At 36.8% G+C, this 27,700-nt stretch overlaps 1 protein-coding gene across 10 annotated transcripts in view; it reads right to left on the bottom strand.

Moving 5' to 3' along the window:
• Positions 1–27,700, bottom strand: part of adgrb2 (adhesion G protein-coupled receptor B2) — a 1,037,854-nt gene that overhangs the window by 528,252 nt on the left and 481,902 nt on the right. For 8 of the 10 annotated variants that reach the window (XM_039740905.1, XM_039740908.1, XM_039740904.1 and 5 more), the window contains 4 exons: positions 23,596–23,760; positions 13,298–13,399; positions 12,568–12,674; positions 3,451–3,645 (listed from right to left, as the gene is read on the bottom strand). In XM_039740905.1, coding sequence (XP_039596839.1) covers positions 3,451–3,645; positions 12,568–12,674; positions 13,298–13,399; positions 23,596–23,760 — 569 coding nt within the window. The remainder of the gene's footprint in view (positions 1–3,450; positions 3,646–12,567; positions 12,675–13,297; positions 13,400–23,595; positions 23,761–27,700) is intronic. The other 2 variants (XM_039740912.1, XM_039740913.1) reach the window with 1 other exon arrangement.

Genomic DNA, 27,700 nt, shown 5'->3' with positions numbered 1-27,700 from the left:
GGATTATTGGAATTTTACCTGGTGTCTGGAGTTGGATCGAAGGGTTCAAGAGGACGACAAAGCCTTTAACTGTCACAATATATAGCTGAAAACAGCCATTAGATCCATGTACCAAAACCCAAAAGCTAAAATAAGAGTGTTAAGGTGAAGCCAGTTTTATTCCTGGCTCAAGTTTTCTGTCTTTTGTTATTTAGCGTATTATATATCTCTTGTAGGGTGGCACGGTGCCGCAGTGGTAGTGCTGCTGCCTCGCAGTTAGGAGACCCGGGTTCGCTTCCCGGGTCCTCCCTGTCTAGAGTTTGCATGTTCTCCCCGTTTCTGCGTGGGTTCCCTCCGGGCGCTCTGGTTTCCTCCCAAAGACATGCAGGCTAGGTGGATTGGTGATTCTAAATTGGCCCTAGTGTGTGCTTGGTGTGTCCTGTGGTTGGTTGGCACCCTGCCCGGGATTGGTTCCTGCCCTGTGTTTGCTCGGATTGGCTCCAGCAGACCCCTGTGTTCGGATTCAGCGGGTTGGAAAATGGATGGATATCTGTTGTTGTTTTTTAATTAAAATTATTTTGTTGCACAATAATATGTATTTCTTCATCTTTTCTTTTATCTATTTCATTTTCTTTATATTGTCAATAACAATAGGGACCCATCCTAGCCCTTTTATAAACCCACAAACACTACAGTTTGTGTTGACATTGTAGTCTGTTCTTCTGTTTAGTGGTTATCTTGTTGGATTACATCCTTATAAGTACTCTTTACTTCATGTAAAAGGCCTTCATCCATTTTATGTCTGCTCTGGGCAAAAAACCTGGCCCTAGATTTTTAGGCAAAAGCTCACTTTAAAAACTGATGCCTGCTCCTGAAGGCTAATATGGAATTTTTGGTTAATATATAATAATCTGTAACAATTCAGTACAAGAATATGAAGCCAAAATAGAATGAATTATCAAACACAAGGAAAAGGAACTGAGTGTAACTCAAGGGTTACTAAATCCAACTCAAACAAAGATAATGAATCAACTTAGTTCTGGCAAAAAGATAAAAAAACACTCCTGAGTGACTAGTATAAGCACAGTTTCCATTCAAACTCAAAGAGGACTAAAAGGAGGCCTTTACTCTCCCAGATAACAGGTAGGGTGCAGCTCATGGCACCTTATTTGGAGGTTGGGGACAATGTTGCTCTTTTTTAGGCAGCTGACTAATCACCTAAGAGACTTGGCACAAAGGCAAGAATACCAGACAGCACTGTACAGGGTTGTAATTTGGTGTTTATGTCAAGTCACCTTTATTCCAGAAATGGCCCTAAAAAGATTTTTAAAGCCCCCCACTGACACTGAAGTCAGAAGCAGAGCAGTCAGACAGGAGAAAGAGACTATGCAAGAGACAGAGAAGGAGATAAAGCCTGGATGTGAGAAAGGATATTGCTTGGTACTACGTGAGAGGTGGGCAGGGCACCCCACTAGGAAAATAGGGTTTCAAAAACCATGTAGCTGTGCAAATTTTGTTTTGCTTTGTGTGATTTACAAAATAAATGTACAATTTTTAACAAGCATTTTATCTCTCAGGCATTATTCGAGATGGACAGAGTTACAACAAGGGAATCCCTCGACTCAGTACAATATGCAACAGATGCTGGTTTCATAAAAAAATCACATTAAATATTTTATCAGTTTATTTTAAACCCTCACAGTGTAATGTCTTGCCACAGAATACTTTTGAAGAGATTTTTGGTTGCCTTTTGCAAAACCACAATTGCTATAAAGTAATATATATTGTTATATCTGACTATACACCACAGTCACTACAAACGTTGATGATTAGGTGGATTCGCGATGTTACATTGGCCCAAGTGTGTGTGTTCATCCAGTGATGGACTAATGCTTTGTCCAGCGATTGCTCTTGCCATGTGCCCTTTGCTGGCCCTGCTCAGGATAAAGCGAGTTTAGAAAATGGATGCATGGATAGATATACCAGACTGCCTTTCTGCTAAAAGAGGAGGTATAAAGACCATATGAGCTACCAACAGAAACAGAAGAACAAAGAGAGGCTGACTGTTACAATCAGGCAAAAGCAACACTGAGATTGTTCACTTGCAAAGACTCCTTTCTCAATATGAAACTAATCAATTGGATCATGAACTTGCAAGATGAGCCTTTTATATTACACTTTAGCTCTGATTATTAATAGCACAAATTCAGTAGGCTGCAATTGATTTTCAGCTAATGAAATCTTAACTCTTTAGGGAAACATCTAATAGTGTGTGTGCCAAGAGGTATATTCAGCCGAATACTGGCTAAAATGTGTAACCTCAAAAGACCAACTAAACACCCTTGACTAAGTCTATATGCAGGATATGCTAACTAGAGCTTTCACAGTCATAGCAGACATAAACATGTGATTGGGGTGTTTACAAGACACAACCACATTCTTCTCTTCACATTTATATGCAGATTAAAGCCTCTTTGTCCACTAGGATTAAAATGCACATTGATAACATTTTCAGAGGCTTGGAATGGCATTTTGAAATTCCCTGCTGAGCCTAACTACAGATCAGTGCCTAAGCCTTGCTCCTTAATGTGTTGAACAGCTAAATGGAAAAAGCAAAGATACCCACTCCACTGAATCTAACAGAAAGTACTTTTATTTAAAAATATTAGATATGTTAGTCCACATTGTGCCGAAAGAAATGGAAAATACACTTTTTTGTTCGACAATACCTTCCTCAATCTGTGGCTGTGTCTGATTTTGTTTTAGGTGATGCTTCATTAAGTATTTTGGTAAGATGCTTTTGAGTGTGGAGGAGTGGAATATTGTGAGATGAAAATATGGTGACACTTTAAAGCAGAAATTGGCAGAAGAGTAGAAAAACCCTTTAACATAAGATGCTAAGAGTATGAAATTATATATGAGCATAGTTTACATAAATATACTGAGTAAAATCCAGTCCCAAATTACTTTTAAGTGGGATTTCTCTTTAAAATAAAAACAAGACCATTCTGTTATAATCATTTACTTTGGTATATATTGCTAATCAGAAAGCAGATAAATGTTTTTTATAAAAATTATAATAAAGTTGGACTAGAGCATACTGTATAATTACTATAGGAATACATCATAGTTTAGGAAATGTGCTTATAAACAGCAAACAGAATACAGTACCTCTTTTTCTTTCATCTTTACAAACACAGAGGAATTAGATCACATTATAGTCACCAGGTGGGAATGCAAATTTCCAACTTTATTGTAATAAAGGACTAGTTTTATTAAGCATTTACTAATTTATTACGATAATTAACTGCTCACTTTATAGGATTGATTCAATTGCTCCTCAAGACTTTCTTTGCTATTATGAACAGAACATGAACAAATATAAAAAAAGTCTCTTGATAACTTTACAAGGCTTTCATTGCCTGCTTTATTCAGTAAACCTACATCAGCTGTCCTATCCAAGCTTTGTACCTGCACGTCCTCTGGAGACGGTGTGTAAGTTGCTCGCTTGAAGGTGTCGGTCACATTTCGGAGAATCTCCACTGAGAACAAGAGGTCACCGCTATAGTAGCTTTTTCGGGACATTAACTCTAGGAGACTCCTCACGACCTGAGACATACCTTCTCCAGCTAGGGTCCTCTGACCCTTCGCAAGATGCTCTCGAAGCTGAAAAAGACACAGGAACGTAGAGGTAAATCATAAATATTCACCAAAATTAGCAGCAGAACTTGTAGTAATTATTGTTAGTTACAAGGGCGTGGCCACTTGAACTGATCTTTTTTAACAATTTAATACTGTGAAGTACATGTGAAATATCATGGGCTGGGTCTCTTTTAATTTTTCTGACATCTGCATATTTTCCTCTTACCCTTATGGGCTACCTCTAGAACTCACATTTTCTCTCACAATCCACAGACACAATTAGTCAATTGATGTCTCTAAAGTATTCTGGTTTTTTTGAGTCCTTTTTGATATTTAGAGTCCTATATTTGGAGAAATCCTTCTGGGTAATTCTGAATAGAAGCTATAAATATGGAATACTGCAAACATGCCCTTGAATTCGTACATGAAATCAAAATTTAATGTACTGGATACCGGAACGGTTAACCAAAATGCATGACTAATATTTTAAGGCATTATAATAGTGTTCAGTTGTTTAGCAATACCTGCATTTTTATGTTTATGTGGAAAGGAAAGCAAGGTCAAGGTAAGACACTTTTTCTCTTCAAAAGGACAAAATGTCATGGCAGTCAAGTAATGCTGCAACTAAAATAAAGGTCACTTTCCTTTCGCATGGCACATCAGATTTCCTATACGGAATCAATTCACAAGTGACATTTGCAGTGAAGAAAGCCTGTGTCATTTTAGAAATGTTATTGCCTGCTTCGGAGGGCCTCATTGCTTCAATTTATAAAAAGGAAAAAATGAAACAAAAGAAAAAGTGAATCCAGAAAATGTAAAGAAATCTCATAAGTCACCAGACAGCTGAATAAGCCACTGTGACTAGAAAATAAAATACAAAGCGAAGCAAAACAAATTATATATATGCCAAAAAATTAAACACAGAGATTTGAAATTAAAATTTGTAGAAAAAGATAGTATTTTTAAAAATGACTTAACTCCTTTAAAAAAGTTAAATGGGAAAAAAGTTAGAAAGTCAAACTTAAACACAGTGAACATATATAAAGTTAACTAAATCACTCCAAAACGCAAACATTTTCACTGAACTTTGGAATAGCTCCATTAACAGCACATGCATTATCCTACTGTCATCAACTATTTTTATGCTACTGTACTGCACCTACTGTATTCTTGTGCTTGAGTCCTGAATTTTATGAAAGAATTATCAGATATTCCGTTTCATTTAAGGGGCAGAGTATTACCAGAAAAGGCAGAGTGGCACAGCTGCCAAGCCCTATGTTCAAATCCCAGCCCGGGTGCTCTCTCTGTGTGTTCGAACATTCTGTTTATGTCTGTATGAGTTAAGTTCACTTACAGCACTAAATTGGCCCAGCATGAGTGAAGGATTTGCTGGTTCAAGAGTCAAACCTCAGTCTGTGCCTATTGCTATTAAGTAAGACTTTTATCTACTCTATATATAAAATCCCAAGTCTAAAAGTGTAAAGATTTTGTGCAACGATTTTATGTGCCATTTTTATGTCAAGTTTTTAGTCACGCTTTAAATCTGGCTTATTTCAAAACCTGCATATTGTGGTATATGGCCGGCTTGTCATCCCGACCAATACCCCCAGGCCGCCAGATGGAGCCCATCCTGCAGTATGGAGGTGCCCCGAAGACCAGCAGGGAATCATGGACTATGTAGTTTTTATACACGACCCTGCTGGATACCACAGGGGCCGCAAGAGGGAGCTGCAGGGAGGACCAAAGAATCATTTGTGCCCTATAACCTGGAAGTGCGTCATAGGAAGAGCGACAACAGAAGTGACGTGCTTCCGGGGTGAAGAAAAGGACTTGCACCTGACCTGGAAGTGATAAAGAATCACATGGACTGGGGATTGGGAATACTTCTGGGTTAGGGAATATAAAAGGACTGTGGGAGCTCCCAGACGGCGAGCTGAGCTGGGTGGAAGGGTGGCAACGCGTCTGGGAGTGATGGATTCGTTTATTATTATTGTTGTATTGATTTATGAGTATAGTGGAGAAGAGGATGCTTTGAGCACTGTGGAAGATTAATAAAGTCAACTATTGGACTTTTTCCTGGTGTCTGGAGTCTTGGGCAAGGGTTCAAGGGAGCGATAGCGCCCCCTATCTGTTACAATATATATGTTTGGTATCATTCTTTTCAGAATTTATCGAACTTTAATGCGATGTTGTTAGATTTTCAGATTCTTATTCCATTTTTAAATTATAAACTAAAAAATATCAAGAAATCATAACCCGTGAGACGATACTTAGAGATTTAACCATGCCTGGGGCCGGAAATAAAAGACAAAGAGTAGGACAGCTGCTGGACAGGCTTTTAAATGTTTCAAGCACCGCGCGAGATGCAGATCATGCGGCACGACGGCAGCAGCAAGCCAGCAGGTGATCAAGCAAAGTGGAGGTAAAAAAATTGTATTTGTCTCCCATGATATCTCTGTTTAAGAGGGGGTTTCAGAGGAGCGACCGCATCTTCATGGGGTGCATTCAGCCCCCCTCTTCACAATGCAAATTGCAGACTGGCTTCAACTGGGGTTTGGGTGGCGAAGCCCCACTAGTATACATATAATAATAAAGCAACAAGGAAGCTACAAGGATAAGTTGCTTAAAGTCTAAAAGGTGATGCCTGAAAAATTGGAAATAAAAACATTATTTGATATAGCGTGAACTTAATGTCATGTAATGTATCATCATTGTTTGTTGTTCTGTTTTTCATTTTAATTATTAAATTTATACATGTGTGTAAAAGGGAATTATAGTATAGAAAATGAATTGAATTAAATCATGCTTCATATAGTATAACTTTAAAAATGTTATTTTCTGACAAATACTTATAAACAAAAAAGAGGCCTCCTTTCATGCACTATGCTTTGACATTTTGTGACTAAAACTCACATCAGTGGCTAACAGTCAATGATGCTACTTTACTTAACAAGAGCATATGTAACTTTGGAAACTTAGTGTTTTTGTAAATGTACTGTGCAAGTCTTCATTCAAATTTATATCATGTTTTTAAAACAGATTATCTAAAAATATTGTAAATCTCAGCATAAAGTAAACCTCAACTAACTTGTGGTTCTGTTTGTTTGAACAACTGCAAAATGTGTGGTTACATTTGTAAAATATCCTTTACAAGACAATTAAAATGACACTGCGATGGGAAGGTCAAAGGGATGTGGAATGGTTGTCTCAATCCAAGAAAATGTTTAATCCCTTTAAAACCAGCCTCAAATATGAGATTTTGCCAGAGGGCAGACCTCTTTTGGATTTCACGGCCATGAAAGTATAATCCTCTGCTGTCTTGTCTGAGAAATAGAGAACCACTAGGGGAATTACTGTCATCCTTCAGTGTGAGGTTGAAATGATGCCATAGCCCTTGCAATTGAATGCCAGATAAGATGCTTTAGCTAAGGCAATGTTTCTATAGCTGAATGGTGATTCAGGTGAACCAACATATTTTCATACAGTTAAGAGGCTGCTGCAAGTATAATGCAGTCCAGCAAACATTATTTATATTGTTCAGGTTAGCTGAGTGACTTATAGGTGCCATAGGCAAGTCTTAAAATGACCTCTGATTGGTGAAATGCATTCATTAAAGGGGCATTCTTGGTGTAGCCAGGAAGGCAGTTGCATTTCATGTGGGCTTTATTATTCTTTTTATTTATAAACCAAAGCGTGCTTCTATGTTATTTGCATATTATCAAGAAAACTGTATTCAATCAACACAAACAAATAATGCTTTATTTTGCTTCTTTTAAATCATCCTTCAATGTTTCCTTGGGGAATACAATAATCTACATGACTGCTTGAATTAATCATGGCAGGAAGGGCTTATTTTAATAATCTTATTTGAATCTGTTAATCTTGCCTGTCAATGTAACTAGTTTCAGAATGACACTTCATCTAAATGTGAAAAACTGAGTAAGCTACGGTAGCTGAACAGTCTCTGTTAACTGCTACAATAGTTATGTAGTGAATCTGTTGCTTTTTGTGACAGAACGGCCTCACCAAACTACAACTAAAAGAAAGACTTTGTATTTATGACTACAATAAATTTTATAGGACATTCGTCTTTCCATTTTGCGGCTGATTATAACATGGGGTTGCAGATCTGGGGACAAAAAAAGAATGGCCCATGGAAGCCAGAACCTGATGCATTACTATAAGCGTGGCCAGAGTATTACCTCCCCCGGGACGCTAGATGGCAACCCCACTGGGTTGCAGCAGGGCCTCGGACTCCCATAGGGCTTCATGGGAGTTGGAGTTTTGTGCAACCCTGTTGGGATCCGCAGGTGCTGCTGCAGCAGGAACTGCTGAGCCCTTGTGGGCAGTTCTCCTGCCTCACCCAGAAGTGCTGCCAGAAATGAATCATCAAGCACCTGGAGCACTTCCGGGTGCTTTATAAAAGGAGCCAGCAGCCACTACTCGGGGAGCCAGAGTTGGGAGGAGGAGGACGAAGGTTGAACGGAGTAGTGGAAAGAAGAAGGAAGAGAATTGTTTTGTGTTTGTGCTTGTGTGGGACTGTGTTGAGCTTGTGGGAATGGGGAAGGTGTTGCCCACAAGGTAAAAAAGAAAATAAAAAATCAGTGTGTGTCTTGAACTTGTGTCCCGTGCTTGTCTATGTCGGGTTCAGCTGGCAGTGCCATCCTGGGTGGTCCACATCTTACATCAGCAATATTATCAAGCAATCTTCCATTTCAATCCAGAGTCATTGTCTCCATATAGTAAATGCATGAACCTTAACATGGACAAGAACAAAAATATCCAGCATGACACATGAGAAAGTAAAAGTAAATTACACCTTTTTTTAAAACATATGATAGGAAATCAAATGTAGTTAGAGCAGTTTAAAACAAGACATTCTGCACTACCTCATCAGCCCTAAATATTCACAAACCCTGTGTGTTTTTTTTCCTCTTATGTCATTGTTGGTTTCCTGTCCTGCTTATTCTCTTTAATTCTGGACCTTCTCCTTCAAGTCTGACATAATGAAGCTCTTAAGGTCCCACATCTTGATATCAACAGTAGCATCACAATTAATGCAAAAGTTTAGACATTCCAAGACATACTGCAACACTGAAAGTGGTTACAGTTAAAATGAAAGGCATCCTAAGCATTTCTATGCAGTCCCTCTGTTTTACACATTCAGTGCCACACTGTAAATCGAAGGGCAGAGATTATATTGGTGGTTAATCTGTTTTATAAAAGATTGGTTTTAATATCCCTCTAATTAATCCAATTCTTGGGCATTCACCACAGCAGCCTTCCAAAAATCATGTTTTTTACATAAACCCTAATCCTTTTTATATGGAAGCCTTCCATTCTTTGTTAAGTCATTTATAAAGAGTCCATTTTAGGATATTGTCATTTATCACTTCTCCCACCATGTGGTGGACAGCAGAAACAGCCAGTCCAGCACAAGTTACATTTACTTAAAAGAGTCAATCCATGGACACAAGGAAAGCATGAAAACTCTCTGCAGAAAATGATAAGGTAAGGATTCAGATATACAGTAAGTCAGTAGTGCTGTATGGCAGGAATACTAGCTCTGTGCCACCAGTCCACATGTTTTAACAACACTGTACTAGATGAAATGATTAAATTAAATTTATATGGGTAATGTCGACTGGGTCCCTATTCACTGATTGCAGACTTATATGTAATATCTTTGCAAAATAACATTGTCATTATTAAAAAACAGCATAATACTTGGATGAAATAACAATGTTATCTTTTTCCAGGAACAAGCTTCAGCAACAAACACACTGGTGTTCACAACAGCTGTCTTATTCATTAAAAAAGCATTAGATTCATTACTGAATAAACCAATTAGCCCATTTACCTAAATTCCACCCCAGCCTGCTGTCTTGCCTGTTTCTCAACTATGAGTGGATTTGTTAGAAAAGGCAGCAAATGAGAAATAACATGTGAGAAATGTTTTCTGCCCACCACGGCCATCTGACTTTATTATCAGAATTGTATTTAGACGCATAATAAAACAATTCTATATTTCAGTACTACACTTCTTGTAACCAAGTATATCCATTTTTTAAGTATGTATTATTTACTTTTTGTGTACTATTTGTTCATTATTATTTAATTTTAAAGTGGTTTTTTTTTGGCTAACTATTTCTTTGACATCTTGTAAAGCACTTTGAGCTAAATCCTTTGTATGCAAATGTGTTACAGAAATGAATGTTATTGTTGAAGAATGATGTGTGATGAGTGAAAGGTAAAAAAAAATGATGCATGATGAATGAAGAGTGATGCACAATGAGTGAAGTGTGAGGAGTGACCAATGATACACCACATTTAATAATTCTCATGCCTAAAGATAAAAAGAGTGAAAAATAACAAAGAAGTAAAAAGGAAAGCATACATTTAAGCCTTTCTTTTGTTCCTGGAGCCAAATCAATGTTGACAGTCTTTTTTATCCTTAAAGCTGAAACTACACAAACAGCCAAGGTAAACTCTCCTGTTTTAAAGGAAATGAAAGACTTTTCCTTCTTCATTTGTGAAAAGGCATGTAAAATCTGTTTTTATTTAAATTTAAGTTAAACATATATGTTTTAATAACCACTACAGCCCATGAAATATGTTGTCTTGATACAAAAAGACCCCGCTTTATCATATTAGACTCTAACTTTAAAGATGGTTTGTGGAAGGTGAATGGCCCTTCTGAAAAAACTTAATGTGTTTCCAGGAAAAAAGAAATGAAACAAACAGTGATTAGAGAGGACAAACATATAGCTAACTGGCCTTGTTGCTTCACTAAGAGCTACTTTATCATGGATACTGAAACAAACAAAGTCAGCTGTTACAGATAAAGTAAGGATGGACCATTGAAGGACATTACTGTTAAAGAGGTGGACTTCCTAAGACACAATGGACATTTTCATATGAACTGGCCAAGCAGGCTATTAGTATAAATATAAAGTATAGACATACTTTTCAGCCTATTCTATTTCATCAAAACAAGAACACTTCTAATAATTTAGTATAATTTGAAACGCAACGACATACCGTATATACTCGCGGATACGTTCTTCCGCAAATAAGTTGGGGCTTGATTTTGCCATATAATTTCTAGTATTTTACAATGTCGGTCGTATAAGTTGAATACGGAAAACTCAAGCTATTGGTATAAGAGATTACGATATATTAACACCCACCTGAAAGAGTAACCACAGTGCACACTGCCTTTTTTTCTCTGTAATGTGCCTATGTGACCACACGGTAATACCCAAACTATTCCAAAGCGACGTTTGCACTGATTTGTATTTTTTGTATCTCACACCCTCATACACCTTTATTTTTAAGAGCATCCCTTATCTACAATGGAACGTTCAAAAAGAATAAAATATGAAGCTGGTTTTAAATTAAAAGTCGTTGAAGTGTAGTTTTTCAATCAAGAATGAAATATTTAACAGTAAAAACCTCATTCTGAACAAGAAACGAGTTTACTGGAGTTATTGTTCGCTATCTGTCTAGCTTTGCACTGATATGCAATCGTGAGGGCAGAATAGTGCTGCTGCAACAAAATGAAATGTGTCTGAGAAACTGATGCAAGATTGGAGGAAGCAAGAAGTAGTAAAAAAAAAATGGGTGTATAAGTTGCAGTCTGATTTTATGATAGATTTTTTGGGTTTCAAGACCCGACTTATACGCGAGTATATACGGTAATTATATTTTCTGAAGAAATTGCTACAACTGGACATTGTGGAGCAGCTTTGAAAAAACAACAGCCATCAGACCCAGAGGAAACCATAAGCCAAGATCCAAAGCAGAGGAGAGTAAGAGAAGGGTTTTGTTAGTCATCTCTTCCCCTAATCTTATCTCCACCTTGGCTTCAGTATGTTGTTTTGATTAATAGGACATAAAGTCTTGTCTGTCATTACTTTGTCATCTTGGATACTTTGAGAGTCATGATAAATATACAGCCACTCAGGTTAAGGAGCCTGAGGGGCAAAATGTGTGTGTGATTACAGAGTAAAGGTGAGGTCACCTTGGTATCTGGAGGTGGGACTCTTAGATAAGGTGCTGTCTCTGGTGGGCCAGCAGCTGTCATGGGATAGAGAGAGATAAAATCTATGATGTGAATCTTCAGCCCAAAATTCAAAGCAACAAACTTTATTCTACAGTAACATCAGACCCAACTTTTGTTCCACATTAAGACAGCAAATAATGAAGCTACGTTGGCCTAAACAAAGTCATATTGTGCCTTGGCTTACAAATCTGTTCACTACCCTGACATGCTTGTTTTTTTAATGAACAAAAGGCATATGGCGCATAACCAGGAAAAAATTACTCTCTCAGTCATATAATCCAGTGCCTCAATTAAACATTGAAGATACATCAACTAATGTAGAAACTTAAGACCGACTAGTAACCAAAAGAATAGTGAAATAAAGAAATTCCTTAAAAAGAAAAATGCTGCCATTCTCCAAGCACCATACCCCCAACATTTCTGTGAGGATGCCTTTAGCAGTTAATAAGGATGACCATTAGAAAGAGTGAAAGACAAGATAAAGTTCAATGATGCATGAGTTTAGAGGCTTTTAAATGACACTCTTGTAAATGTTTACTGAAGGAGATCTAAAAACCTCAGCAGACAATCAGTCAAGCACAGAGTTGTTGGATAAATGAGGTAAAAATGCAAGGTGCTGTACATTAAATTAAGCAAGGTCCTGAAGCAAAATAAACACATATTAAGGTCACATTTTTCATTCACTTTTTCAAAGCCCCGACATTTGCACCTTAGTTAAAAGAACCAATTTACACAGTGTGATATATTTTTTCACTTCCCACTGTTCTCCTATTGACATCATAGTACAATACTTACCGATCATGATAAATCAAAGTCAGCAGCATTTCAGTAGATGAAAAATATTTTTTTTAAAAAAGCAAGGAATATTATTTGGCACTTACTGATATATGTAAGAATCGGTACTCGTGCGAGATGCATCGGGCGAAGCTCGGAGGACCCCAGTAAGCAACTCCATTAGTGTCCAGCAAACACCGGCGGCTTGCAGACCCTACATGTACAAACAAAAGGGAGAGATATTTTGTAGCCACGTAGGATGTGGAGCAAAACAAAAAGAAAAAATTACTAAAAACACTGAGTGTATCCAAGTGTACCAAAGGATTCAACCCTCGCCATAAATCTGAAAGGGTAGTGGACAGGGCATAAAACTCCTCATCTTCCATTAAAACCAAATTAAAAAAATGTATAAATAAGAAAATAAAAGCTTGCTTTGTGGTAGATGCAAAATGCAGAGGAATTCATGAAGGACCATTATAAAATAATTCACCTGCTAACTTGTGCAAGTTTGGTAAAGGATCATGTGCTTTGAAGGGCCTCTATTTTACAAATGTATTCAGGTCAGTCAAAAGAACTGGACTTTGGAAATCTGCTGAAATTGTTTATCCAGACCTTTTACTGAATTTTTATAGCTAAGTGTTTTACATGTATAAAACCTGAAATGATGAGCTCCCCTTTCTCTTTTTTTCTCTTTCTGCCTGTCTGTCTTTTTTGAAGCTAACTGCTGTTCTTGTCCTCTTCTCTGATTCTAATAGCTATGTCACTTTGTCTGACCTTCCTTTGAGGTGTGAGAAATATCTGCCCATCACTGCTTAACGAGACATCAGTCAGCTTTACCTGTTGCGTTTGATGAACACTTGTTGTAAACAATTTCCCCAGCGGCAGCTCTCTTCCAGGTCTGGGACGCGACATATTCATCCTTGCATATCTCATGGGGAGCTAAACAAAACACAAGCCTTCTGTTACAAACCAGATGCTCAAAATATGTAGGTTTAACTTTCTTGTAACATGTTTCCGAATTTCAGATTTTTCTAAAAAAAAGTGATATAGCAGAGACAGGCAAACCTAATCCATGTGGCACAAGAAACTGGGCTTTCATACAATAATCACCTGTAAATCACCTGCATACTGATTTCTACCAGGAAAACATCACATTAGAGAATGACAACCTTGGTAACATAAAGAGATATCATAACATTTTGAAATGGACTGAAATGAATTGTAGATCTTTGAAAAGAGTTTTATTTTAACTTATTTCAAATACACGTTAATAATAAACTGATTGGCACACTGTCTGGTACTGCTTATTCACAGAGTAATACATTCAAATGTCATATTGGCATAGAGTTTGCCTGAGCTTCCAATAAGAATAAAACAGACAATAAGAAGTTTGACAAATGTAAGGAATCCAATCAGTCCATCAGTCTCATTTTGTTAGCTAATAGCTTAGTTGACCAGCTATCTAGATCTTTTTTAAAAAGCTGTCATGGTTTCCACTTCAACTGCATGACCCAATAGTTTGTTCTAGTTTTCCAAGACTGTTTATGTAAAGAAGTGCTTTTCTGGCTTCAGTCTTAGACAAACTTCCCCATAATTGAATCATTATTCCTCAAGTACAAAATCTAATACTCATTTGAAATAATTCAGTTGAATCAGCTCTATCAATGCCTTTGAGAAAACTGATACCTGAATTAGGTTTCCGTGCAGCCTCTTCTGGTCAGAACAGGACATGGCCTTTAATTCTAAGACACACTTACAGTGCATCCTGAAAGTATTCACAGCGCATCACTTTTTCCACATTTTGTTATGTTACAGCCTTATTCCAAAATGGATTCAATTCATTTTTTTCCTCAGAATTCTACACACAACACCCCATAATGACAACATGAAAAAAGTTTACTTGAGGTTTTTGCAAATTTTTTAAAAATAAAAAAACTGAGAAATCCCATGTACATAAGTATTCAAAACCTTTGCTCAATACTTTGTCGATGCACCTTTGGTAGCAATTACAGCCTCAAGTCTTTTTGAATATGATGCCACTATCCTTGGCCAGTTTTGCCCATTCCTCTTTGCAGCACCTCTCAAGCTCCATCAGGTTGGATGGGAAGCGTCGGTGCACAGCCATTTTAAGATCTCTCCAGAGATGTTCAATCGGATTCAAGTCTGGGCTCTGGCTGGGCCACTCAAGGACACTGAAGCCACTCCTTTGATATCTTGACTGTGTGCTTAGGTTCGTTGTCCTACTGAAAGATGAACTGTCGCCCCAGTCAGTCCAATCAACTGAATTTACCACAAGTGGACTCCAATTAAGCTACAGAAACATCCTAAGGATGATCAGGGGAAACAGGATGCACTTGAGCTCAATTTTGAGCTTCATGGCAAAGGCTTTGAATACTTATGTACTTGTGCTTATACAATTTTTTTATTTTTAATAAATTTGCAAAAATCTGAAGTAAACTTTTTTCACGTTGGTATTATGGGGTGTTGTGTGTAGAATTCTGAGGAAAAAAATGAATTTAATCTATTTCGAAATAAGGCTGTGACATAACAAAATATGGAAAAAGTGATGCGCTGTGAATACTTTCCGGATGCACTGTATCTCAATTTCTAGTTTTGCTATATTTGTTCTCCAGCATGATGGCCAGAACACCAAAAGCAGCCTTACTAGTGCATTATACTAAATGTAAATGGTGCGACTCAAACCACCTACAATTGAACACCTGCAAAACCAAGGAGCTGGTGGTGGATTTTAGGAGGACCAGGCCCCTCATGGACCCCGTGATCATCAGAGGTGACTGTGTGCAGAGGGTGCAAACCTATAAATAACTGGGAGTGCAGCTGGATGATAATTTGGACCGGACTGCCAATACTGATGCTCTATGTAAGAAAGGACAGAGCCGATTATACTTCCTTAGAAGGCTGGTGTCTTTCAATATCTGCAATAAGATGCTGCAGATGTTCTATTAGACGGTTGTGGCGAGTGCCCTCTTCTATGCGGTGGTGTGCTGGGGAGGCAGCATAAAGAAGAAGGACACCTCACACCTGGACAAACTGGTGAGGAAGGCAGGCTCTATTGTAGGCATGGAGCTGGACAATTTGACATCCATGAAAGAGCGACGGGCGCTGAGCAGGCTCCTGTCAATCATGGAGAATCCACTGCATCCACTAAACAGTATCATTTCCAGACAGAGGAGCAGCTACAGCAGCAGACTGCTGTCAATGTCCTGCTCCACTGACACACTGAGGAGATCGTTCCTCCCCCACACTATGCGACTCTTCAGGTTCACCCGTGGGGGGGTAAACGTTAACATTATACAAAGTTATTGTCTGTTATACCTGCATTTTTATCACTCTTTAATTTAATTTTTTTCTTTATCAGTATGCTTCTGCTGGAGTATGTGAATTTCCCCATGGGATTAATAAAGTATCTATCTACAGTATCTGTCTCTATCTATCTATACAATCTGAAATTAACACCCTTTGATTCTGTATTCAAAGGTTTTCATAATATAAACTAATATTTTGTTTACCTTTTGAACTGCTTTTGCTCATTGTCCACATGATGTAAATATTCCATCAATGTAAACCCCTAAATTCTTTTTAAAAGTTGCTTTCTGTAAGACAGTCTCTACCATGTTGTATTTATAATAGTTACTTTGTTTACATGCAACACTTTGCACTTTTCTACATTATACTGCATTTTCCAAAATAATCAGAAAGTTTTGAACATTGTCCATGTATTTTAATTGATTTTGCTACTTCTTCAGTATCTACTGTCCCTCCAGTATTTAATTTTATTCTTACATTTGACAAGTTTATTAACTATACAAGTAATTATGTCATTAATACAAATAAGAAAAAGCAATGTAACAATCTAGTCACCAAGTGGGCAAACCAGCCCAACTTGGTGTCCGTCCCAGGTCTAGGTAAACAGAGAGTGTCAGTTTCAGGACAGGCATCGGACTTTAAAACTTAGCCAAAACTGTAATGATGGAATCAATATATTCAGCTTCAGAAAACACTAGGGCATATCCCATAGTCAACATGCAGGGATATGGCCTGATCTCAGTGAGATGTGAGCAAGGGCAGGCTCGGCTAAACATGTTAGTCCAGAAGAAGCAGAAGAACAAGATGGTGAAGGGTAAAAATGAGGGTAAGTTATAGGTAAGAATGGAGATACTGAATGTTGGAAGTGAGACAGTCACAGGTACAACAAAAGTGAAGATGGTATCTAAGAAAGATACAGGAAAGTATGTTCAAGTGGTATAAACACATGATGAGGAGAGACAATTAATACATAGGCAAAACAGTGATGAGAATGGAAGTACAGAGGAAGTAAAAATTGAGGGAGGCTAAAGCGAATGTGGATGGATAAAGTAAAGGAAAGTCTGAAGGAAAAAGGGTTGACAGAGGAGGAGGTGCAAGACCGAGAGCTGTATGGCGAAAGTTGATGAAACACATCAATCCCACATGGGTTAGTGGGAAAAGATGAGGATAGATGAAGAAGAAGAAGAAGTTCTAGACCAAGAACAGGCTCCTGAGGGAACTCTATTTATTACCTCATCCCCTCAGCAGCATTCTCCTCATATGCATATTGTTTGCTTCTGGTCGATTAAGGTAAAATGCAGTTTTGTAAGATACATTTGATGCTAATTTATAGCAGTTTCAAATTTAATATTTGGTGTGGAATTGTTTTAAAGTCTTTTTGAAAAGTTTGTAAATTGTTGATTCTACTCTTCTAGTCCCACTTTCAAAAACAGCTAACATTAGTTTGGCAGGATCTTCCTCTCCTAATCCAATGCTACCTTATTTAGTATGTCTTTTTCATACAAAATAGTCTTCTCATTTATTTCTGATTAATTACGGTTTCCATACCTTTTCATGTGATAAATGGAAAACATCTTGTACCCTGATTACTAGGATCCATTAGTCTCTCATTTTCTAGTTTGAAGTCACATTTGCAACTTTCCACTGAATAAATATTTCTCCCATCTGAAGTGACTGATATTTATATTCATAATTTTTTAAATAATGTTTTTCATTTAGCTCAACATTTCTCGTACCTTTCCAACTGGCCCTAGAGTTTGTTAGTCTTCTACATTTTGAGAATATGAAGTTTATCTGACTCTTAACTTCAAAATCTATAGTTTGTTTTTACTTATGTGTGACATTTATTTTTTTCTTCAATAAATTGCTGGATAAAATAATTATTTTGATCACTTGACATTTGCTTCTCATTTTCAATAATTTCTTCATTTCAACTTTTATATCTAAGGCTTGTAAAATTCTCTTTTACTATGTTTTGGTGGAATAGTAATGGAAAAATTGTAATGACTGTTTCTCTGGGTACTCCACTTTTTCCTACATCCAGAAACCTACAGTTTAGACTGATTGGTAACCCTAAATTGGATGGTCTCAGTAAAGTCTAAAACATATTTAACCTTTTTTGTTTTATTTTTTATGTAATATTTTTATTCATTCACTTTTATATTTTGATATGTGCTAATGTACCTCAGTCTTTTTCAAATCTTCTTCAAGTTACACAAATTCCTTCCATATTCCAAATATAAATTTGAAAGGGGAAACTCACCTGATTTAGGTATTAACAACACCCGTTATCCACTACTAATTTTATTAGCATTATTTGTTTCCATTCCTTCAATAAGTTTGTAATATAGGTTTAGATTCCTGCACATGCTAATGATTTCTACCTAGAATAGTTTTGGAATTACAATGAAGACCTGAAGTCATAATAATCCAGAGACATAATTGTGACTCTTGAAACCTACTACTGGCTAATATAAAACTATCAAATGGCTTCACAAATATCATAGTCCAATCTTTGGAGCTCTTTCCTGACACATCACTAATATTTATCATAGTTAAACAAACTTCATAATGGCATCATTCTGCTGTTCAGGGTGTATATCACATGCATCCATTAACTCACAAAGAATTTTATGAATGAAAATTGAAACCATTAGGTTTATTAATTAGTGATGTGTCAGGAAACAGTGACAGTAACTGAGCTAACCAGGATTCACAGAACAATGTGAAAACACTAGCCAATAAGAATAAACAGTAAAGGCATACTTGACTGCAAATAAACCTTTAAAAGAATAATGTAATGAAGATCAGCTCCTATTAATTACAGATGTGACATGTCTTATCCAACTCTAACAGGTGCAGACAGTCAAACAGATGGGTTGTGCAAATGTAACATGCTGGTGATTTTGATGAAGGTTACACTGAGGGCAACCCGCTTTAAAAAAAATGGAGTCAGAAATGGGGGTGAGCATTGGGCAAATTGGAATACTCAGACACAGACGCTACAGATGTTAAATTGATAATAAGAAGTAGCCATTAATGAAAGACTGACATTCAACAACTTCTAAGACACAGCTTCGTTTCCACCTCTTTTCTCTATTTATACAGGAACATCTGTCTGACTTGGACTGACTCAGCTTTGCAGGCTAATTATCTCATACACTGAGTGAATGCTATTAATCTACCAGATGTGACACTATCAATCTGGACACTGTCCCCAGTTGCTGGGGACTGGGAAAACTGCAAAGGGCAGCAAGGCATGCAATCCTACATAACTCATTTGTCTACAGAAAACTCTCCAAGCAAAAAAGACACACCTGTCGAAAACTATTGCTAAATTCACTGCATCATAATATCGATAATACATTTCTCAATAAATAAACAATGGAAAATAATAAAATACTATGAAAAGCAAGACATATATATCAGTATACCTGTACACAGTACATATGAAATGACTTTATTACTGAAGATTAGCAGAAAAGGAATTAAAAACTCCAAATAAATTTTTACTGTAAAATTAAATTTTATCAGATTTTTTATTTAAAAACATGTTTTATTAGAGTTTCATAGACATACTTTTCAAATATATTTTTCTACTTAAGCATGCAGCAGTATTCATTTAATCCACATTTGCAATGTGTAGGGAATTTTTTAATTAATTTCTAAACAGCTTTGTGCCAGTGCTCACTATGAAAGGTGCAATGCACCGTTCCTATAAAAATATTCACTTTTTGAGTTTTTTTCCTAATTTCTTTACAAATTGTAATTCCAATGTGCCAAACTGAGACTAAAGACACTGTACAGTGAAAGTTAAAAAAAGCAATAACATTACATTTTAAAACCCACGTAATCTAATACAAACAGTTTGTCTTAGCAGTGCTGGGTGCAAGGTAGGAAATGGTGCTGGATGGGGGCCAGTCCATTGCAGTGCCCACTCACATAAGCATACCCACACAAGGTCAATTTAAAATTTATCAAACATGAACATCTTTAGGTTTGTAAAAGGAAACCCTTTTAGGACTCCAGATCTCTGAGGCAATGGCATTAACCACTCGAGTATGTTACCATGCTGTGTCAGAAAGAAACAGATAGAAGATAGTAATTTCTTTATTGTTCCAATAGGCCAGATACCCTTCTCTTCCACACATCTGGATGTGATGGACTTCTATTCTACGTTATCCTGTCTGACACAGGAGACTGCGCTCATTGTTCCTGGTTTCTGCTTTTATTTGTGACAAGCATATGTAGAGTTATGCTTTTAAATGTGTAGGATTTCAGGTTAGGTTTTCTTTCCAACTTTAAAATGGACTGGTGAGAGTGAGTATTGGTGTATGTGATCGTACCCTATGATAAGGTGTTGTCCTATCCTGGTGATTTCAACCTATCATGATATACTTTGGCCCTTCATAGCCTGGATATAAGTTGAGAAAATTAATTAATGTATGGTCCTTTAGTTATCACCTCTACAGCTTCTTGGCCTATGCCTTAAAAATGGCATGTACTTTTAGGAAGTGCTGTGCCTTTGGCAGACTTGATTGCTATGCCATTGTTGTACTGTCCCTGTGGATTGTTGTTATTATTAAGAATACAGAATTAATCACTGTACCTTGTAGGGTTTTTGGATTAATGCTGAGCAGCATGTGAATGATTGTTTGCCTTACCATACTGATCCCAGTTGAGGAAAGAGGCAATAATTCAAAGGATGTGGCAGGAGTCCAACTGCAATGCCTGTCGTCTGCTGCACTGGATATGTGGATATGTGGGCTGAGCGGACATGGCTGCAACTTCCATGGAGTAGTTCTTTCTGAATGTAAACTGCATTGAGGCCAGGGAACAAGGGTATTGTCTTCATTTCTTTATAATGAGCAGCACTGGACTCTGAGGATATTTTTAGTGCCTTGGAAATTTTCCACTTCTCTTTATTTTTGCTTTTCAATTACTGGATCCCATATGTGTACGAAATGTTGCACTGTGATCACAGATACATTTTTGTTAGGAGCCACACTTTAAAAAAAAAAAAAGTATGTAACCTAAACTAACATGAAGCAGTAGCACACCTGGATTCCCTTCAAAATGTCTGCTGAATATTATTAATTGTATTGGAGCCTGATTATGTGTGTTGTAGCAAAAAGGTGAATTCTTTAGAGATTCAGTCATTTTCTGTTTTCGTTCTTAAGAACGATGAGTCCTTAAGAATTACTTTTAATTTTATCTTTATAAATTTATTTTATATTAGTCAATGCTGAACAATCCCAAAATGATACATTAAGACTCCCGATTGGTACATGAATAAAAGCAAAGCCATCTAATGGTTTGAGTACCCTTTATTGGTAATTAAAATATTATTTTAAAGGTATTGTTCAGGGCAGAGTATAGAGACATCTGCTTCATAAAAAAGATTAAGCGTTCTGAAAATGTTCTTCAGATATAGACATTAATCAGGGCCAGTGGCATTATTGCCACCTGGACTGACCATCTAGAGGGAAGGTGCCTTTAGATGGGACAGAGTCATTCGGAAAGTCATGTAGATGGAGGGTATGTGTGTGAATGTGAGTGAGGGAATCAGTGAGAGAGAGAGAGATATGATTAAGTATGTAAAGAGCAGAATTTATGAGACTTACTCAAGACTTATTTGTAAAAATCACTTTGCTTGGGTATGTGACTGCCAGCTTTCTTGGAAAGGATCCTGGCTTGGATCAGCTGACAAAGTTGGGGAATGTGAGTGCAAATGGCATTGCCTTTGACCCCAAGTGAGCAATATGAGGCAGAGTTGGCATGAATGTGCTCATTGGATGCAACAGAGAAAAGATCATTGGAGCTGTGTGGAAGTACCTGTAGAAGATCAGCATTGGAGGGTGGCCAAGAAATAAGATGATATCCAGTAATCTTCTTGTGAGCGAGGACGAGAGAGATACAGTGTTTCACAATATGTTAATCTGCCAGTTATGATAAAATGTCAGCCAAATAATGTAATAAAAAAAAATTACACAAAATGAAGATCTGTCAACATATTGTCATACGGTACAACCACCAAAGGAACATATTAAAAGACATCAACATCAACAACCAAAATCAGAAATGCAAAGGATTATTCATACATTTACTTTTTTGTTCAATAGACAAAGTACTAACTCATACTGTACATACATAATTGACATGATTCATGATAATAATGACAGCTATTCCAAAATAATGAAATGTACAAGTTCAAACACCCTTTAAAATGTGACAAAAAAAAAAACAACCAATGGGTTGATTAAAAGGGCTCTACCCTTCAAACCCCAAGGTGGAACTGAAAGGTTCAGGCTACACATGTGCAAACAAAGCCCTAGAACACCACAAGGTCCAGAAACATGCTAATGGTGCCAGGTGCAAAGACAATTTCACATACTCCAAAAACAAATATTTCTCTAGATTAGAAATTGCATTGAACATATCAAGGAAATTAGCAAAAAATTAAATATGACAACCCAGTTATTTGCTATAAAAATTTTAACAAAACATTTGATTATTGAGGGGAGTTTATTATTTGAGTAATCACTGAACCACTTCACAGTCTTCTGTTAAGATAAGGATGCAGTGCCCACTTGCCCTTAATACAGAGACACCACTGATTAAAAATCAGACTATTTTAAATTAAACAATTAAAAAGTTTAGTAATGTTATAATTATGTAGATTATGATGAAGATCTTCTTAAAAACATGTCTAGGAACCTCAAGAAAAGGCATTAAAATAAATATTAAGTGATAATAATATTAAGCTTTTAATTGTTATCTTTACACTAATTTATAACCTTCTTTTTAGAATTTAATAAACACACAGCCTTTCCTGTTAGTGAAATAAAAACAAAGAAACCCATGCTGGCAGAACGTTTACTATTGAATTGTGCTTGAAATGTGTAGAAATTGTTTTAAATGTGTGCATACTGTTTAGCTTCATTGTTAAATGCCCCATCTCCCATATGGACAGGCTAGGTACACCTTACAGTAAGAAATGAGTCATATGAAGGGATTGAGGTGGCAGTCATTTAAGTGTCACTGTTTTCATTACTTTGGTTGTATTCCTCTCTTAAATCCTGTTAGCTGCGTAGTCTCCTTTTAACTTCTGAGTGTTTTAATGTTTAATATGGGGGTTGGTCTTTGAAAAGAAGGGTGACTTATTTTTCAGTATAAAACAATGAGTCTGTTACATGCTTGAGTTTTTGCTTGGTGCTGCTTTAAGGTTAGGTGAAAGGAGAGAATACCTGTGGGTGAGAGGGCTAAAGGCTACATTATTGGAAACTGGATATGATACTTCATTTCTTGATTGTTACGGTTTCTCATGTTTAGTTTTTGGTGTTCTAGTAAGCTGACATGACGTTAAGTAGCAGCTCCTGGAGTATTATTGGCTTGGATTTTGCTTTGAAGGCTTAATTCAATTAAATCAACATTCTCCCCCTAAACAGTTAAGATGCACAAATTGAATAATCCAAAATCAGTTCAGTAGATTGCAGTGAAGTGCCATAAATAAGAACTAGACCCCTTATGAACTTGGGTTCTGCAGTCAGTTAAGTAATCATTACTTTATAAAGCGCCTTTCATACTGAGCACAATCTAAAATAATTTCTAAAATTATAACACAAAATTCATGTTCACATAAGTTAGAATTTCATGGTACTCTGTAGGTGTAAATTTGAACTTCAAATTAAACCTTTCTGTGTTAAGATTGTATTAGGGCATTTTTGCTTGCACAAAGCTGTTTCATACACCTTCATGTGGCATTGCATTCAGACAGACAGAGAGAAACATTCAGGTGGCAGACGCACCTGGGCACTTTTTGTCATTACAGTTGCGTACTTCTTCTCCAGAGCCCTCGCAGGGGTACCCCTGAACTCCAGTGCCTTGGCACATACGAAACCGTCGCTGCCACCCTTTATCGCAGGTCTTAGAGCACAGGCTCCAATGGTTCCAGGGACCCCATTTACCTTCAGCTTTTAAGAATGAGAAAGGGAAAAATAAAGAAGAGAGGGAGGAAAAAAAAAAGAAAAATGCTGAGGTAAAAGTTGTGCTGAAAACAACAGCTCTACTTCCAGCTCCATGTGCAATCCTCCCAACAGACATGAACAGCAGCACATCTTACTAATCTACGCTTTGAAAACTGACCTTTTGCTTTCTGATCATTACTAAACAAAATCTCATACTAACCCCTGGGGTGAGCCCAGCTCTCTCCCAGGCCCACCTACTGTTACATAAGCAAACATTCTGTGTGCATTTCCAGTGGATTTAAACAGAGAAAAAAATAACAAGTTGGTACTCATTTGTATGCATGGATATCTTGGAAAGCATTTCTTACTTTGATCTGATGGACACAAATCCTGAATTATTCATTTTGTTTTATGAAAAGGTTTCTTGGGTCACAACAACCATTGGTACAGCCTGTGGACTACTGCTTTCAGGTTATGAACTATATAAAATGTCATCTGTAATATTTAAATCATAAAAGTCTTAACAAGAGCAAGGTAATTGATTCTAATGGCAGATTTCAGGAAAGTGTCTAGCAACACAACTAGCATACTGGACAACCAGAAAGCAGAGTATTGAGGTTTCCAGGTTTTTGTTATTAACAGCACATCCTAGCAAATAATGCTGCAAGCTGCATGGTGATGTGCTGTGTGTGAGTATAGGGCTGATTTGCTCTAGTGTGCCAGATTATAAAGACAGTTCGGCTTTTCTGTGCTTAGGAACATGCTTCTGACTTTTTAGCACTTAAGATGAAAGATGCAAAGATCTTAAATAAAGCACAATGAAAATAGCTTTCTATCTTTTCTGAGAGAGGTGTGGTTACTTGGTGGAAGGTGTACCTTTGTCTGCTTTTTCTTTTATTCTGGGTTAAAGTACAGAAAAGCAAAAACATGCCACAAAGAAAAGAATTCCTTAGTGGCAAAACCTGTAATTGTATAAAAGTGCAATTTATTAGACATGCAAAGGGAGACATGTAAAATATAAAACACACAGTAGCATTGTAAGAATTTCCCTTGGTTTGTTTTCTTAAATGCTCCCTAAAACAAATTGTGATTTGATTTCAGAAAATTAAACTTTAATAATTAATAACTAATTTTACTAAGGGGCTTTGCCCCCTGCTCGCTTTGCTCGAACAACCATCACCTCCCCCCCACGTGAAGCATGTAGTACTACACGCTAGCCACTTCGCATCTCTGCCGCTTGCATATGTGGATTTCACTTTCACCAAACAACCAATCTTTTAATTCTCGTGGACAGGCCTCTTCATTTGGAAGAAACACTAGTTTTCCCTGATAGTAACATGAAGTAGATGATCTGCAAGTCTCCGACTTACACTTTAAATCCGAACAATACATTCAATCTTTTTTTGCTGTTCCGTTATTTCACAGAGTAATAATTTGCATTTGTTTGCGCTAATGTGATCTTTACTATCATTTTTTTGAGACTTTCGAATTTTGGTACTTTCATTATCTCTAACCTGCTCTGCATGTGTATTGCGCCAACATTTTTGAACTCTTTACAACATTTTACTTTGTCATCTACTCTTTTTCTTTTATTTCTGGCCCCGGGTGTGGTTAAATCTCTTGGCACAAAGTCTCATCTTGTTGGACATGAAAGTATCTCTCCGAAAAAGTCACATCTTGTCCAAGGATTTTTTTTTATTATAATAACATGGCCTTTTTGTAACTTCATACTTTAACATGGTCTTTTTATAACTTAATTTTAATCTTAATTTAACTTAATCCTGATACTCTGTATGTTCAATTCATCATAATAACTATTCACGGTGGCTCTAAAATCGGTACTGACCCCTACTCTCTTTTCTGTTTCTTTTTCCGGTTTCTTTGTGGTGGTGGCCTGCGCCACCACCACCTACTCAAAGCTTCATGATGCTCCAACAATGATGGATGGGTTAAAAGGCAGAAGTCTACGTGACCATCATCATTATCAAGCCCTTCCGTGAGAATCCTAAATCCAAAGAGGACTGTTTCATTTATGTTAGGTAGAATGCCCAGAGGGGACTGGGCGGTCTCATGGTCTGGAATCCCTACAGATTTTATTTTTTCTCCAGCCGTCTGGAGTTTTTTTGTTTTTTCTGTCCCCCCTGGCCATTGAACCTTACTCTTATTCGATGTTAATGTTGATTTATTTTGTTTTATAATTGTGTCTTTCATTTTTCTATTCTTTAATATGTAAAGCACTTTGAGCTACTGTTTGTATGAAAATGTGCTATATAAATAAATGTTGTTGTTGTTGTAGAGAGATTTATCAATATCAAAAAAAAATATATCATTTATAAATGGTAAAAATGCAGAGTTTGTCTCTCTTCAATACATTTTTTAGTACAAAGCATGAAAAGCTGTAGAGAACTACTCCATTTATCCTTTATTGAATCTGCTTTGGTCAGGTCTAGGGCCATGGCACTATTCCAGCAGCACCGGCTACAAGGCCAGAATCAGCCCTAGACATGGCAATAGTTCATCACAGGGCACAATCTGAGATCAACACTCACGCATACTGGGGAAATTTAAAATTGTCAATCATCACCTTTGATGATGTGAGAGGAAAACCATAGAAAGCATGCAGGTACAAAGAGAACATGTATTAAATTCTCTGTGTGCGACTTCTCCCACAAAACGGCACAAAGCAGCACCTTTTTACTATTGATACTCAAAGCAGGAAATATGAAGCACACTGTTACAATGATACTCGACATGTTCCTCACTTCCGAATAATATGGCCGCATTAGAAATTGAATATTGACATGTTGTTACTTTCAAAAAATATAAAAACAAAAATTCTGAATTACTTTTCAAATGCCAAATTAGTTTGTGAGGAAAAAATGAGTTAACACTCAATTTAGGCGATTCATAGAAAAGAGAAGGGTGTGCTTATGAGGTAGATCAACAGAATTCTGGCATTTAACTGAAAAAAGGGGGTTAGCTAAATTTCTTTAAAGTGTCCCTTTATGTTCAAGAAACAAATAGAAAAATATTTTGGGTTATGAACACTGGTTCTAATGAATGTTATCACGAGCCCATCTGACAAAAAGGATAAGCAGACTTGCAAACATCAAAGAGTTCTCCCTCTACTTGTCTAGAAAAGGAAACTAAATAAATGTACACGACTAACCTTGTTAATGTTTAACAGCTTAAAATGAAATCTTTTATATAGTGCTCTCAAAATAGAAAACATCCATTGGTAAAAGTACTAGGATAAAGTAAAAATAGCTCCATGCATCAATGAACTGTGAAATTGGAATTAAAACAAAGATATTTTCACAATGGCAAGTAAAACAATGTTTTATATATTTAATATTTATCATTATTTATCTAATAGTGAAAATAAATAGATAAGGTTAAAGTGTTCAAAATGATTTTCTGTCACTGTCTGAAGTCTGCCACTCACAAATGGTACCTGGTTTTGTCTGAGAGTAGATTAAACCTGCTCACATTCTGTGAAATCTCTAAACATGTCATTATCCTCTGTGAATAATTACAGACAGAAATAAATACAGAATCCTTGAATGTTCAGTGTGCTTATTCAAACAAACAGGGCATGAATGAATGTTGTGTAGGGCGTGTGAAACAGATGTTCAACAGACGTCCAGTATTTTCATTATGCTGCTACATTAATAAATTGCATTTAAAAATTGCTAATGGTACCCCTTGATCTCCATACAGATTTTAGCCAAATGATTTTAGGTATTGCTGTAAGACTATGCTATACCCTATGCACTTTGCATTTTTTGTGTTGCATTAAGTAAGCTCTGGTTCTGTTATGGTTTTTTAAAGTATCCCTTGGAAATGCACCCACATGCTTCAGTTTCTATGTAAAATATAACAGTTACCTCTGTTCAGTGCTAGTTCAGTAGAACTGGAAAGCCAGCACCGTGTGATTGGAAAACAA

The sequence above is a fragment of the Polypterus senegalus genome, chromosome 17 (genome assembly GCF_016835505.1).
Source record: "Polypterus senegalus isolate Bchr_013 chromosome 17, ASM1683550v1, whole genome shotgun sequence".
Taxonomy (NCBI): Eukaryota; Metazoa; Chordata; class Cladistia; order Polypteriformes; family Polypteridae; genus Polypterus; species Polypterus senegalus.
Note: the sequence above shows the minus strand (reverse complement) of the source record. Positions and strands in the feature narration are given on the sequence as shown.